The sequence below is a fragment of the Neofelis nebulosa genome, chromosome 4, assembly GCF_028018385.1.
Source record: "Neofelis nebulosa isolate mNeoNeb1 chromosome 4, mNeoNeb1.pri, whole genome shotgun sequence".
NCBI lineage: Eukaryota > Metazoa > Chordata > Mammalia > Carnivora > Felidae > Neofelis > Neofelis nebulosa.
In genome coordinates, this window is record NC_080785.1 from 151,938,339 (window position 1) to 151,953,739 (window position 15,401).

General features: G+C 55.8%; 1 protein-coding gene across 2 annotated transcripts; it reads right to left on the reverse strand.

Moving 5' to 3' along the window:
* Positions 1-80: 80 nt before the first annotated feature.
* On the reverse strand, positions 81-14,436 carry P4HTM (prolyl 4-hydroxylase, transmembrane). Of its 2 annotated transcripts, none has more exons than XM_058726993.1 (9): positions 13,953-14,436; positions 13,669-13,750; positions 5,553-5,677; positions 4,530-4,626; positions 2,958-3,120; positions 2,197-2,382; positions 1,387-1,477; positions 1,058-1,181; positions 81-539 (listed from the first exon to the last, which is right to left on the reverse strand). In XM_058726993.1, the coding sequence occupies exons 1-9, from the start codon at positions 14,280-14,282 to the stop codon at positions 319-321; spliced, it is 1,419 nt and encodes a 472-aa protein (XP_058582976.1). In that variant the 5' UTR covers positions 14,283-14,436; the 3' UTR covers positions 81-318. The 2 variants fall into 2 exon arrangements, with proteins under 2 accessions (XP_058582976.1, XP_058582975.1); XM_058726992.1 differs by having other exon boundaries at positions 5,487-5,677; positions 13,953-14,435.
* Between the last annotated feature and the right edge of the window lie 965 nt (positions 14,437-15,401).

The following is a 15,401-nucleotide window of genomic DNA, read 5'->3' on the forward strand; positions in this document are numbered from 1 at the left end:
AAGCGCAGCGGCGGGCTCGTACTGGCCCAATCTACCTCCCCCTCCCCCGGCCCGACCCGCTGCTTCGGGGGCCCAGCGGCTCAAAGCCGTGTGGTTTTATTTTAGGGGGCAGCATGGGTCTGTACACAATAAATAACACGAATGTAGGAACTGTGCCCTAGTCGCGGCTGGAGGCAGGAATGGGGCAAGACATCAGCCAGGCCTTTGGCCTGCATCTGGACAGGGGAAAGGCGGGTCTCACCCCCAACCCCCCCCCCCACCCCCCCCCGTCTGGGGCGGCGGGCAGCCTGTGGCTGGGGGCTGGGGCCAACACTCCCCTCAGAGCTCCACACGCGCGTCGCGGTAGGCCCGATCCAGGGCCCACTCTGGCTGCGCATCAGTGCCACCTTCGCGGGCCAGGCGCGCCATCTCCTGCTGGAATAGCGCCTGCCGCGCCCTGCTGGGGTCCACATTGATCCAGTTGTTGGCGATCCACTTAGTGCCACGTGTGACCAGGCAGCCCCCATGCAGCGAGTAGTCGTCCACGTCGCCCACCCAACCTAGGAGAGGTGGATGGTGTGAGCAAGGGAGGCGACCGAAGGGACTCTAGGCTGAGCTAACCTGAGCTTGACCTTATGCAGGCCAAGGGCATGACAAGGGTGGGCCCAGCTGTACACATCTTAGGTGGTTAAATCTGGCCCCAAGGTGTCCTTGGGGACTCAGCATCTCTTTCCAACCAATACCTTGACAATACTCTTTCCTGACAATACCACTGGTCTTCTGAAACCAGCTTTCTTACTGCCAGGCCTGTCCACAGCCTGGGTTGGTGACAGACCTGTGTCCCCAGCCCCAGTGAGCTGGAAGGCTGGAGCATCAGGGAATCAATCACAGGGTTCAAGATAACCTAGGAGGCTGCACAGGTGCAGGCCACTGAAGTCACTAAGGATGATCTTTGGGAGGCACTAGGGGCAGAAAACCATTTGTAGGGGTGCTAGAAACATCCCACCAAGGTGGTAGTCTGGGCTGAATAAAGGGAAGTTTCCTTCAAGGCATGCTTGGCCTGGCCACAGGCCCTCACCTTGCCCATCAGGCAGGTAGTTGTACCAGAAGACTGCTGTGCCCTGCCGGGGCTTGACCCGCAGGTTCCCCTTGTCACAGTGCCTCCGAGTGTCACGGAGATCAACGTCATCTTGAATCAGACTCTGTGGACAGCAGGATGGTAAGGTTTTCAAACTTGCCCCCACTGCCAAAAGCCAAGGCCAGGCAGCCAAAAGTGGCCAGAGGGAAACCAGTCAGATGTGCCCAGGGGTTCACTTGGGCCCCTCATCCCAGGTCTGGAAGGTTATATACTATGATTGCCCAAGAACCTGCCATCCCACCAGAGTTAACAGCCTGGTTGGCCCTTACCATTTCATCGTAGGTTCTGTTGTCTGCTACAGGGAAGACAGTCTCGCCCCCACCGGTGACGTTGTTCAAATAAAACAGCACTGTCATGTAGCTGTAAGGCAGGGGGCCCGTTGAGCAGGTCCCCAGCTGTGGGCACTCCCAGGAGCTTACCTGTGGGCAGGATAAGCTGCCCAGGTTCCCAAGGGCCAGAGGGGCAGGCTGGGATCAGTGACAACACTGCAGGTCAGTGCCAAGACCCTAGCCTGTTACTCCTCCCACAAACCATCTCTTTCTGTGTGTCACAATGTTTTGTGTGGCCAAGATCACAGGTGCACTTAGCTAAATTACGTGGCTGGCTGGGAAAAGTAGGCTAGCAGAAGCAGCGTGACCATGCAGAAGGGCTGGTGGGGAGTACAAGGGGCTGACCCAGAGCAGCCACATGAAGAGAAGAGACCCGCCTCCCTGCCTTAGCAGAGGAGGGGGACAAAGCTTCAAAGGGAGAAGCTGAGGCCTCCAGCAATGGAGGCAGAATCAAGACCCAGGGGATGGGAGTTAAAAAAAAAAGCCAGAAATCCAGCCTTTCCCCTTACCTCAGAGTTCTGGGGAAATTTTTCAGTGTCTGTGCATACCTTAGTCTGGCCACTGAGACAAGATGGCCACCCCTTTCCTGCCACTTGGTAAACAAACTAGGGCAAGAGATGGGGTATCCTTAACCAGGATGCTCCCATGTTCTCCTGGCCCTGGGGGCATGCCCATAGGGCAGAACTGTGTTTATGTCATGGGAGTGTCTAGTCTTGGAGTTGAAGGCCACCCCAGGTGGGAGGTACTTGCCGGCAGGAGGTCTCGAATGGTACAGACTCATTGGCTACCAACTTAGTATGGGAGCAGATGGTCTCTGGGTACACAGGTCCGCTGTCCACATGGGCATGGTAGTGGCCTCCCTCGCCATACCGTACAACCTGCAGCGGCTCGCTGAGCTCCACGATCTCAGGTGACAGGCGGGTGAGGCGTAGCACCCTGGTAGGCAGTAGGAATTCGGCTGGGTAATCTCATGCAAGGCAGCACCCTGAAGGAGCTGGACCCCCAGAATGCCACAAGCTCTGCCCCTGCCCACCTCCCCTGGAAGCCCCTTAGGCCACCCTAGACTGGCCCTGTAAGAGCAGGAAGGGGTTACCCATGAACCCTTCTCCCTGGATGCCAGAGACCTCGCTGGGTGAGAAAGATGAGATTTCCACTAAGTTGCGGCGGGGGGGGGGGGGGGGAGGGGGGGGGCGGTCACTCCCTCCAGGAAGGAGGTTCCTTATCTAAAACCCCTGGCTGCTCAGAAGCAGGGGGTCCTGTAGACAGAGATAAGAAGTCATTTTTCTAATTAGCAAAAAACAAATATTCCAATCTATCTCTAATCCCAAATGTCTATTGTTTGCCCACAATTAGGGCTAATTTGCCTTTGTTAATTGCCTTTTTAATGGGTCCCAATCTTGGTCTAATGAATAGAACTTAATCCTGAGTTGGCTAATCAAGTCTGTCCTCTAGGCCCCAGCCAAGGACTTCTGTGAGGGCCCCACATGGCTTTCTCCTGCTCCAGGGCTCACCTCTGGCGGATGGAGCGCATGACGTGGTGGGCACCTTCACCCTGGTAGAGCCACGTGTGGTGGCTGTTCCGCACCAGCTCACTGGATGCTGCCTTGTGGCTCCTCATGTACTTGTGGAAGTCTCGAAGGTCCATGTCAGCGAACTCCTGCAGGCTCAGCACTCCTGCACAGGGCCCCCACCATCATGCCCCCCAAGCCCATGTGAGGAAGCCACAGTGGCAGCCTTTACCATCCTACCTACCCCTGGCCTCAGGCACTGGGGGACCATGTGTACCTGTCCCCCAACCTGGACTCTTGGGTAAAATGAACCTTCTGTCACATCAGGCCCTATAGGAAGACCTAGGGAAATTCATTTCCTCAGTTTAAACCCTGATTTGGTCCCCCAAAGGACCTAACCCCTACTAGATTGGCCACAGCAGGGTGGTCAAAGGAAGCGTGAACCATATGGCCAGGACCTTAGGCCAAGCACTGCCCTTGGCTGGCCTCCAGCGTGGCTCTAAAGCACATGGTGGCTACCCTCTGGTCCTGTAGAGGGTGAAGAAAGACAGCAGTCAGGGCTGGGTTCTGTCCAGGGCCTTCCACGCTGTAGGGTTTAAGCTGGGGCTGGTCCCCAGGAGTTCCCTTATGACCTCAGGTCCCATCCTGAGTGGAAGATATCTATCTGGCCAGTCCTGTCTGCTGGGTTACCAGTCTACCTCAACAAAGAAAGCCAGGCCGCTCTCCCAAGTAAGAACACTCTTTCCCTGTTCCTGTCCAACCCACAAAACAGGAAATCCACCCTTTGGGGGTTCTGGAAGAGTAGCTGATGTCTGCTCCATGTAATCCTGGCTAACCCAAGAAAGAAACCTTCTACTGTTTGACCCAGGTATCTCTGAGGGTGAGGGACACTTAAGGCCTGTGGGCCTGTTACCGGCTCTGTACATAGGGATGGTAGCATCATGGTGCCCCTCCAGCCACAGGTCTTGGCCAGATCCTTCACTCTGGGTTCACCAGCCACAGGGCCATTCTTCCAAGTCCTGTTTCACTGTTGTATCTTCCCCATTCTGTCCAGAACTTGGGCATGTGAATGATGACTACACCTCAGAAATATCCTGAGGATTATTACCAAAGAGGGGGTGGGGCACTTGTATGACAGCTCCCCTACCCAAACCACCCCCAGAAGTTAGCATGACTCTAGGCAGGCAAGAGGAAAGCAAGCAAGATCTCAGACCAGAGAGGGTGGCTTCTGGGGAAGACCTCACGCTTGGCTGAAAAGAGGAAGATGGAGCAGGGTGAACAGCCAAGCTCAAGCTGGTCTCACTGCCCTGTTCCTGCTGTGCCCACTCTGCCCTCTGCCAGCCAAGCAAGCCCCCTCCTGTACCCCAGTCTCTGCCTGTTGAGGTCAAAATGGCCTCCAAGAATGTCCCTCTAGACTGTCATCAAGAGGAGTGGGATGACCCAGCCCAGGAGTGAGGGCAAGGCTGGATCCTTGCCTCATCATCTCTGGCTACTCTAGAAGGTGGGTATAGAGGCCACCTGGCTGTGGGGGCAGGAGGCTCACAGAGACAGAACTGTGGCGAGGTATGGGCTCACCATCACCATCAGGGTCAGCCTTGATCGCAGAGTACATCTCCTGAATGTTCTCTGGAGTCATCCACCGTCCATTTCCCAGGCGAGTCTGGGCCAGGACCTAAAGCACAAGATGGTCCCTCAGTGGAGTGGCCCCAATGATGGAGAGCCCCTAGAGCATAGACAGTCACCCAGTTCTTGCTGTAAAGGTTAAGGGTTCAGGTGATGGGGTATGGGTGAGGACACAGAACAGAGCCTGAGGTCCCTGAGCTGAAGGGATGGTAGGCAGAAAGGCCCACAGGCATCTGGGGAGGAGGCCAGGAAGACAGTTAAGAGGCCTGCAGGTCATAGGCATTCCTGCCCCTGTTGGGACTGTGGCCTCCATGGGGAGCACTGTCAGCTGGTTGGGGGCAGAGTGAAGGACAGCACTGTATCCCACTCAGATACCTGAGGTGAGGTGGGGAGGCCAAGGCCTGAGTGCAAACAGAGAACAGACACCAAGGGGAGGGCTGGCCACAGCATGACCACTAAGCTCGTCAAAGAAGCCCAGGCTCAGTGAGGCATTCTCTGTATAGGCAAGGGACCACATACCCTGCCAAGACCTCTGTCAGAAGCCTGGTGTGAGTGAGGGGCATGTAAAAGAGAGATGCAGACTTCTGGCTACCTCAGAGCTGCCACCCCTCCACCATGGGTTTTGTGGGGACCCCAGCCTTGGCAGCAAGGAATCCAGATCACAGATGGTGCACCACCCAGGAACTGTGGCAATAAAGGTCATCACCCCCAGGGGGATTCTCCTGCCATCTTCTGGGGTTCCCAGGGCAGCCAGGGGCTCTCCAGTGAAGGAGGGGGCCTCTGGAACTGAGCATGCCCAAGCTGATCTGAGGTGGCACCTGACTCTCAGGGCCAGGGCTGAGCAGGCCACCAGAAAGACAATTCAGGGCGCTCCCACCCTGTGTCTATTCCAGACCCCAGGATCCCAACCTCGCGGAGCTGCAGGCGACCGTCATGGTTCTGGTCCAACAGCCGGAAGAGGTCCAGCTGGCTGACCTGCATTGTGCCCATTGCCTCCTCGTATTCTTCAGTGGGCAGAATCTGGCTGCGCTGTAGCCCCTTCATCTGGGCCAGGTGGATGATGAGCCGACACTCTTCATCACTCAGGAAGCCAGGGATTTCTGCCAGGAGAGGAGGTGGGTGAAGCCGAGGGCTGAGCCCAGGCAGTGATGCAACCAGTACCTTCTCTGCAGAGTTTCTAGGGTACTCTCTGTCCCCTGGTGGTCACCACGTCAGGACCTCACACACCCCTTTACCTCTACTCTGGACTCCGACCCCAAGATTGAGTTGTCCTGCAAAGGTTGGCCAGCATTTGGAACGTGGGGCTTCTTTCTTTGATGCTGAGAGAACACACGTCCCAGAGGAGTCTTGGAAAGCTCGCCAGAGCTAAGCTGGATAGGGATTAACCCACCTTGCAGTGGGACTGAAGGCCAGAGGGTTGACCTCCACTTCTTATTTGGTATATATTTAAAAGTGGATGATGGTGGCTGGGTTTTGCTTTCAATTTTGCTTTTCAGAATTGTTCAAATAAAAACAAAGTGTAAAACATTCAGTGCTGTAGGCCAGTCCTTGCCCTCTATTCTGCACAAGTCTTCTGCCCAGGGCTGAGATGCCCAGTGCTGGCACATCAGTGGTGGTGGTGGGGGTCACTCAGGTCTTTGACAGATGCTCTGGGAAGACGTCTGGGTGTCCTTTGCTTTGGGAACAAGTGTACACTGAATGTCATGCCTCTAAGCCCGAGTAAAAGCCAGTCAGGCCTGGCTGGATGCCACCACACCAGCCTCACAAGCAGCTTGGATGAGCTGGAAAGTGAGCCTCACACCTGGGGGTCCCACACCCCAATGTCCCCATGTACTTTTAGGAGCTACATTCCCTCATTCCTGGGAAAGAAGACTTCCTTAGATGGGGACCAAGAGGCCACCAAGAGGTGGAGGCAGGGCCACACCATCACAGTGACCCCTCAGGACTGCAGCGTGGTCTACCACTTCTTTGGGTTACACTCCCAGCATGAAGTTCCGGTCATTGCCAAGAGGAAGGAAAATGGCTGCTCAGAGCCAGGACTAAAATGATTTTTAGTGGTTATCACAGCAGATCACATTTAGGTGGTATAGACTCTGTACCCTGTCCTAATCACATCGCCAACTCCTTAATCCCTATACTCATCCTAGAAAAAAGGGCCCCATCAGTTTGCCTTCCTATTCATGACGCACGGCAAGTACAGAGACATCAGCAACTTGCTTAGGGCCACCCAGGCTGTTGCACTCCAGAGTCCATGCTCACAACCACATTCAGCTTCCATGGGTAGGTTACCCAGATGTGATGACACTAAAGGCAGGACAAAGGCCCCCCACTCTGGCCTGCTTGACCCCTCAACCCAGTAAACCCAGAAAGGGTATGAGCCATCCACTGGGGAGGCAGGGGTAGCACTGGACAATGGATGACACCAAACTGCTAGTCAACAGTTACCTCCTGATAGTTTAAACAATAAACAAACAAGAAAAGTAAACCAGAAAAAGAAAAGAAAACACAGGCCCAGGTTTCTTCAGTTTATTAAGTGCTGGTAATCCGTAGACCCAAAGGAGATGCCACCAACCTCTACAGTTCCCTGCAGTGTGCTAATCAAATGCAAATGGCTCAGGCCAGCACACTGGGGCCTAAGCAGATGGGTCCCAGCACCTAGGAGGCTGCACAAACACAGTCTCCTGGGGTGTGCGTGCAGCCCTATAAAGCCCTCAACCTCAACTCATTGAGACCAAGGCAGACAGAGCAGGTGATGGATCAAAGGCTGTGGCTGTTTGTGGCACTGGTGGTGATGTGGGGTGACAGTGGGGTAGGGGCTCCCTGGGTCCCCACATGGTGCATGCCTATTCCCCAAGCCATGGCGCTGTGCCATGACATTGGCTACACAGAGATGCGGCTGCCCAACTTGCTGGATCATGATACGGCAACTGAGGCTGTCCAGCAGTCAGTCAGCTGGTTGCCCCTGCTGGCCAGGGAGTGCCACCCTGATGCCCGCCTCTTCCTCTGCTCCCTTTTTGCCCCTGTGTGCCTTGACAGGTAGGGCAGGGGCTCCTAGGTGAGGGTGGATGGGGGGCCTTTCCTCTGCCAGGGTCTGTTCACTAACCACTGCTGGATACCTATCCATGCTAGGTGCTGGTAGGGGTGGGGAGGGAAATGAAGATGAAGGATTGTTTTGTCAGGGTGTTCCTGGCACAGGGGAGCAGGTGCCTATGGGACAGAGGAGACATAGGTAAGGGACCATCGATGGTGAGCACCTCTGGACCCATGAATCCTCAAGGGCTCTTGAACATCAACAAGGTATGACAAGTGGGTAGGGTGTTTTTGGCTGGGGGGCGGGGCAGAAGCCCCTCTCCAGTGGGTGTGGAAACTCTGCCCAAGAGATCCCAGCAAGAGACAGAACCACATCTCATCTGGGGGCCTTTTCTCCCAGAGTCCAGAGATGGCAAGGCTGATTCCTCTTCCCCAGCCTAACCTATCTCGTGAACGGCTCCCTCAGTTCCTTCTTTGCAGAGTGAGGGACCTTCCCAGAGCCTCAGGGTGACCACGCCAGTAGCAGCAAGAATGAGCTCTTTCAGAATCCAATGATCAGGCCTCTGCGCTCTTTGCCAACCCCAGCCTCGACCAGAAGCGGCAGTCTCCTGCAGGCCTTTCAGGACAAGAGGGAGGGCTCTGCTTTCTCCCTCCGAAATGGGGGAGTGAAGGCCCCCAGTGCAGGGTCCTTCGCATACAACCCTCTCCCTGTCAGTGGACTTCCGCCATGGCTGGAGGGGGGCGGGGTGCGCTGGAAAGCGGGATAGTGGCCCGAGCCACGCGAGCACCACGCGAGGACGGTGGGGGATGTAAGACCTAAACGCTGGGAGGAGGTTGCGGGGCTGAGGGCTGTTGCCAGGTGACCAGGTGTCGTTGCCCAGCAACCGTGGAGTCACTGGCTGTACCACTGCACTGGGACGGGACAGGAGCTCCAGCCCAGGGGCCAGGAAGTCCTGAGCGCCCGGCCACCCGATACTTCCCCTCCCCCCACCTCCGCAGGCTCATCTACCCGTGCCGCAGCCTGTGTGAGGCCGTGCAGGCCAGCTGTGCGCCCATCATGGCCTGCTACGGCTACCCCTGGCCCGCCATCCTGCACTGCGGCCGCTTCCCCGCCGGGCACAGCCTCTGCGTCGCGGCTGTCTCCGTAGGCTCCCGCCTGGGCCGCCCACGTGAGTCCCCGCGCGGCCCCCAGGCCATGTCCACGGGCAGCGCCCCACCCTTCCAAGCCGCTCCCCGCAGGGCTAGGTACACGGGTCTCTCTGGTAGGGAAGACAGGGACTGGCCACAGCAGCAGGTCTCAGGGTGAAGATCGAGGGGCCCATGGGAAGGCTCCCCCAGCCCGCGCTGACGGCCCTTCCCCCACTCTCGGCTGGCGGAGCCTCACTCGGCCCCTCCCCCTCTCCCCCCAGTGCCGCGCGCCAGCTGCAGGGACTGCGAGTTGCAGGACGCCCGCTCATCCAACGAGGTTCTGGACGCGCTCTGTGCCAGCGACTTTGGTGAGCCCATCCCTAGCGTCCAGTACTCCTTACACCCACCTTACAAGTGCCTCCATCCCAGCTCCCAGCTTGGATAAGACAGATGAAAGAGGGGACACTTAAATGCTATACCTGGTTAACGCTACAAAATAAATGCCTTTAATAAGCTTGGCATTGCTAAAACAACACACCAAACAAATCTGCCTAGGAGAGTGGCCGCCAGGACTTCAGCCCTTCCCTAGGATCCTAAGGGTAGAGCATCACAAGAGGGTGTGGGTCACTAGGTGGTGAGGGGTGGGGGGTTATTCTTAGAAGCCCTGCACATCACCCCACTCCTCTGGTCCCATTCAGCAGTGAAGGTCAGGCTCTCCCGATGCAACGGCTCGTCCTTTGGCCTCTCAGACTGCAACCTGGACTCCGGGCTAGAGGTGCTGAAGGCAGGCCCACTGCCTGCTGTGGAACTGGCGCCTATTCTGCGTCGCTGGCTGCAGCTGGATGCCCAATGCATGCACAACCTCTTGCGAGGAAGGCATGCTGGGACCTACGTGCTAAGCGGGGAGGTGCAGGGCCATCGGTTGCTGGTAACCACAGCTTACGCCTGGAGCCAAGGTCACAGAAATCTGCAGTTGGCAGTGCGCAGGTGGCACCATCACCAGTGCCCAGAATAGGAGTTAATGCAGGAAGAGCCTGGGACTTTGTAGCCACAGCCTCAGCAGCAGCCATACAAACCATGTCCTGCCCTGGCTGGACATACATAAAACCCTCTATCTCCTGCCCTTCATGGATACTTATAGACCAGCCCCAGGAACAGCCCAAGCAGGGCATAAACCCTTCTGTGATCAACGCTAAAGGGCCCCTTCCTGAGCTATAGTGCTCTGCCCAGACATGAAGGAGGCTTGCTCCCTGGCAGCTGTGTGTGCTGGGTAGGCAAGACCACCTTTCTGTCCCAGGCCTGGGATGACAGCCTGGCTAATGCCCACAAGCCCCAGCAGCCCAATCTATTTCAGGGCAGGTGCAAAGCCTCAGGCTTTGCTCATTCTGGGCAGGATGCTACTTGTCAAGCCACACACAGACTGCCCCAAGCGGTAGGCCCATGCAAAAGCACAGGGGGTGGAGAGAGGTCCATGCAGAAAATTGTATTAAGCTGCTTACAAATCTGAACTTATATGCACACAAAAAGTTCATCCCCTATTTCTGGGCCTCCAGTGTTTGTCAAGAACACAGTGGTCTTAAGTAACTGCCTAATTGTTTTCTTGAACTGACTTGGAAATCCTATGATAAAGCAGTCATGGTTTTAAGATAAATTGTTTTGTGTACTGGTGTTAAGTTACTCATTTACCTTAAATAGTAAGAAAATGGGCTAAAGCTCTTGTTGGCCTTCTGAAAGTGCCCCCTGCTGCTCTTGAAGGGAGTGCCGAATCAGGGGGCACCTGCCAGGGTGGTGGGAAGTCACTTCAAGCAAGCAGATAGGTGCTGGTCTGGCTGAGTGCCCAGTAAATCCCTCCAGCCAGCCAATAAGGACCAGCAATAGACACGACTCTGGCTCCTGGCTACACAGCCAGCACAAATCAGGCCTCCTCTGCATGCAGCTCATCTTTAGGGGCAGAGGCATGAAAATGACAAATAAATACAGAAAATAGTCTCCAATGATGCCAAGCGCTGAGAAGAAAACCAAGCAGGCTGATGTAAGAGCATCTCGGAACCTCTTAAGACCAGTTTGAGGTCAAGGGAGGTATCTGAGGAGGGGATGTATGCGTAGAGGCCCAATGGAGCTGAAGCCATCCTCTTTGTGGGAAGAGCTAGATGTGAGCTTTCTGGTAGTGAGCATAGCACAAAGGCCCCAAGGCAGCATGAGCTTGGGGACAGCAGTGAGTGAGGGGGCAGCAGAAGATGAGGGTACCAAATGAAACTTAGAAGTGAAGTGGGAATCTTGGAGACTTTTAAGAAGGGGGTGGTAAGATCGATCTGTTCAAACACAGAATGAGGGTGGGGTGGGATGGAAGGAGAAGTGAGCCACATGAAAGAAGGCAGTGTCCCCAGAGAGATGACAATGACTCAAAACTGGGACACCTCCCTTCTGAACGGAACAGGATGAAGTCCTCAGCTGACTTCCAGTGGTCCAAATCTTTGCAAAATGCCTACCACAGTCAAGTAGGTATTACGGCAAGAACTCAGGGTGGGGCCTTTGTGGCCTGGTCCCGTTTGCCCCATGTCTCTAGGGATAAAGGTGGGAAACAGGAAATGTCTCCCAAAGGGAGAGACTGGTGGTTGCATGGGGTCTTCCCCATGAAATGGTGGGGCTCCCTCCCATGCAGGTGGAGGCACCCTGGGGCAGAACCCAACCCCCTTGCCCCAGCTTACATTATGAACACCCACCCCTTGAACCCTGGCATCTTGGGTCCCTGAGGTTGAAGGTCACAGGTCTGGAGCCAAGAGCAGCAGGGCAGAGGTGACAGAACCCACAGCAGGCCCATTCTCCTTAGGCCCTCCTGCCTTTTTAGGGTGACAGTAGATGACTAAACAGGCACAGAAGACAGACACTCCTCCTTGAGATGAGGCTTCATTCTTTGGGTTCATCCAACACCACGCATTCAGGAACTCCCCCTCCTCTCACACCCTCTCCCCTGTGCTTTTCCTGCCTCACAAGTGGACTTCCTGTAATCACTAATCTCTTCTTCATGTGGCTCACCTCGTTTCACCAAGGAGCAAGCCTCAGGGTAAAACCTGGGACACCGTCCACCAGCGGACTCAAAGGCAATGTAAGAGTTTGGGAGAAAATGGGGGCCACAGCCCTTTGTGATTTGCGGATACACAGACCCATCGGATGGCTTAACCAGGACCAGCTGACCTTTTGTCACATCTCTCCTGCTTCCTGCAATTTATGGGGTTTGGGTTTCTCATTCTCAGCTTTGTAAGGCTTTGATGCAACAGCTGCATGTTAGGGGGTGAGGGGTACGGTTATGGCCTCATGGCTCATCTGAATTAAGTGTCTACATGTCCCAAGAAGGCTGACGGGAGACAGTACAACCCCTTCAGATGTGTCTGTTCATGGCAGTGTAGCAGTAAAAGGGTGAGTGTTGTTCCCTTTGCCTGGATCACCTTTTCCTGACAGCCACCTGCCTTGATCCCACAGCTCCTACAAGTCTGCAGGGAGGCCTACCTTGGCCTCCTTGGCCTCTATTAAGAGTTTCATTCAACCCCAATTGAAATTCTGCCTTATTTGTCTGCAGTCGTGTATCACCATCTGACACGCCATATATACTTGCTTGTTTATTTACTGTCTTCTTTTTCAAATGTCAGCTTCAGATGTGTGTTGTTGTTGTTGTTTTCCTCCTATTTTGTTCAATGCTGTGTTCTCAGCCTTAAAATAGTGTTTGGCATAGACTTCATCGGTTATGCAGTAGTAATAATAACAGTAACAACCTTCTAGGGTCCTTCCCAGAACAGGACCGACATTACCTATTTCCCCTCACACAGCATGCATGTGAAATCATTCTCATAGGCCTAAGTATAATTCTCAACCACAGCCCTCTGCTCCAGGGGTAATGGCATGTGCTCAGATGCTCTGCTTTGGTCCCCAGCCCCCTTCTTAAAGCCCCTTACCCACACCATCCCACAGCAGGCAGGAATGGCCCCAAGTCTGTGGTAAGTGTGTCACTGAGACTGAGTACCTAGGGTTGGGTGGGCAAACCTATCCTGGGCAAGGTCATGGTTCTGGGGAACCCCACCTTGTTGACACTGGTGGTCTTTGAAGGACTTCTGAATCTTCTCAGCCAGAATGTTGGCTTTAGAGTATAGGCCCTAGAGACAGGCTGCCTGGGTTCTAATCCTAGCTTCATCCCTGAACTAGCTGTATGAGCCTGACCAAGCAACCACAGGTCTCTGTGCTTCACTTTCTCACCCAGTAACCTGAGGGTGGGATCCACACTCATCTCACTGAGGGGGTGTAAGAATGAAATGAAACGATCACATGAAGCCTAGCACATAACCAGAGCTCGGAAAATGTGAGCTTATGATGCTGCTTCCAAATGAGGCCACCCTAGAAGGTTTTGCCTACAACTCCATCCTAAGAACCCCAAGGTGCTGGTAGCTAAGGCTGGTGGTCCAGGGGGGCAGGTTTGGGGGCACTGACATTCACATTGGACAGAGTGCTTTTCATCAGCCCACAGGGCCCACTTTGGGAGTGAGAGTCTTCCTCAGAGGCCCTGAGATCAGCTAGGACCTGGTTATTAGTCTCTCCCACGCTCCCCCATTCTAGAATATGACAGAATTAATGATGGCAGGGAGTGTCCAAAGACAGTTTCAATGAAATGTTTAGACAATGGCCTCAGGGTCACATTGCCCAGCCCTGTGATGGAAGGATCAGCTGTAGAGTAGGGGTCAGAGAGGGGAGTGTGGAAAGGTCACCCTGTACAACCGTATTATGGAGGTGGGGGCGGGTACTGCACTTTGGGAAACCTTTGGGTGGAAAAAGAGCTACTCTGAAGCAGCCATTTTCAAAACAGAAGTCACGTGGTCAAAACAAGCCTCCAGGCACCCCCAAACCGCAGCCCCTGGCCCTTCCCAGGAGCGCCCGGCGAACTTACCAAAGAGCAGGGGCTTGAGGCTGAGTGTTCGGATGAAGTGATCCCTGTCCGCGACCAGCTGGACTTTACGTTCGTGCCCCACCTAAGGGAAAGGGGCACTGCGGGCAGCTCGGGCCCCAGGCCGTAACGCCCGAGGAAAGTACAGGCGCCCGGGGCCCCGAGCGCGACGAGCGGGGTTCGCGCGGGGCAGACGCAGGGAGCAACGTGGAGGTCGTGGGCTGGGCGGCGGCTGTCACGGGCTCGGCCGTGCAGGGCCTGGAGCGTAGCGAGGCGGGGGTCCTCACCTTGATGCCCTCCAGCCGGGTGAGGGGACCCAGGGTTGGCGCGGGCCCGGGGCCCTGGGAGCGGCGCTGGGGCCCGGGGTCGCTGCTCTCGTCGCCGTTGCTGTAGTGCACGAAGAGCAGCAGCGCCAGCACGTTGCCCAGGTACAGGTGCACGAACACCATCAGCACCAGGAAGTAGGCGCGCGAGCAGATGCCGCGGGGCTTGCACAGCGGCCGGACCGGTGCGTCCTCGCAGTCGTCCAGCCCGGCCGCGGCCCCGGCCCGCTCGCGTTCAGGCGGTGCCCACTTCGGACTCGCGGCCTCTGGCCTCGGGGCCGCCGCCGCCGCCATGGCGCCCAGGTCGCGCGCACGTCCAGAGGAGGGGCCGCGGGGATGCCCGCGCCGTGCAGCGCCGTCGCCGGGACAACCGCCGCGGAGCCCGCGCGCGCCGCGGTCTCTAGGAGACGGTGCCCTGGGATGCTGCGCCAGCCATAACAGCCCCCGCCCGCCCCCGCGCCGCCCCCACGCCGCCCTATTTCTCCCTGAGCCGTGCTCGGTCTCCTTTGCGCCCTGGACCCGGCCCACCTGGGAGTTTCTCTTCCCGGGCTGGATTATCGTCAGGAGGAGATCATCACTACCCAGGGTAGAAGCCGATCGCCCCCCACTCCCAATGGAGATGCGGACAAGAGCAGCACTGTTAAAGGAAACCCCATTAGAAGTTTCTCCGTCCCCTGGTTAAGATACGCTTCCCTCTTTCTGGAAATGTATGGTCTGCGTTTTCTCATTCCGGGGAGTAGGGTGGCAGCGAGGAGACGGTGCCAAAAGATGACTCAATAATGCGGCGGTTTGGGGGCGCCAAGGAGGCCGATGACTGCGCATGTGATGGCGTAGGATCCACAGATTTAGGCACTGATGCTCGCCAGCGTAGGAGGCCAAGAACGCCTTGGAAGTCCACTCTGTCAGTCTGGACCTCACACAGAAACATAGCAGTAAGGGCTTAAGAAGCTGCCTCATGATGGGGTGCCTAGGTGGCTCAGTGGGTTAAGCGGCTGACTCCCGATTTCGGCTCAGGTCATGATCTCATGATTGGTGGGATTGCATGGAGCCCTGCATTGGGCTCTGCCCTGACAGGGAGCCTGCTTGGGATTCTCTCTGCCCCTCCCCCACGCGTGCACCCTCTTTCTGTAAATAAATTAACTTAAAAAAAAAAAAAAAGAAGCTGCTTGATGCCACATACACGCGTAGACTGTGGAATCTGGTCTGGAGTGGTCAGAGAGGGCTTCTGAAGAAGTCCTGACACCAGGAAGCTCAAACCCTGAACAGTAAGTAACGTGCAGCAATGCAAGCAGGTACTCAGGTGCACAGGAACATTCCTTGCCTCAAACCTGGCACAGGTGAAGAGGGAGAAAGGGACTTTTCTATAATTGAGACACCATCGCCTCAGAGGAAGATTAAACTCAGATTATCACC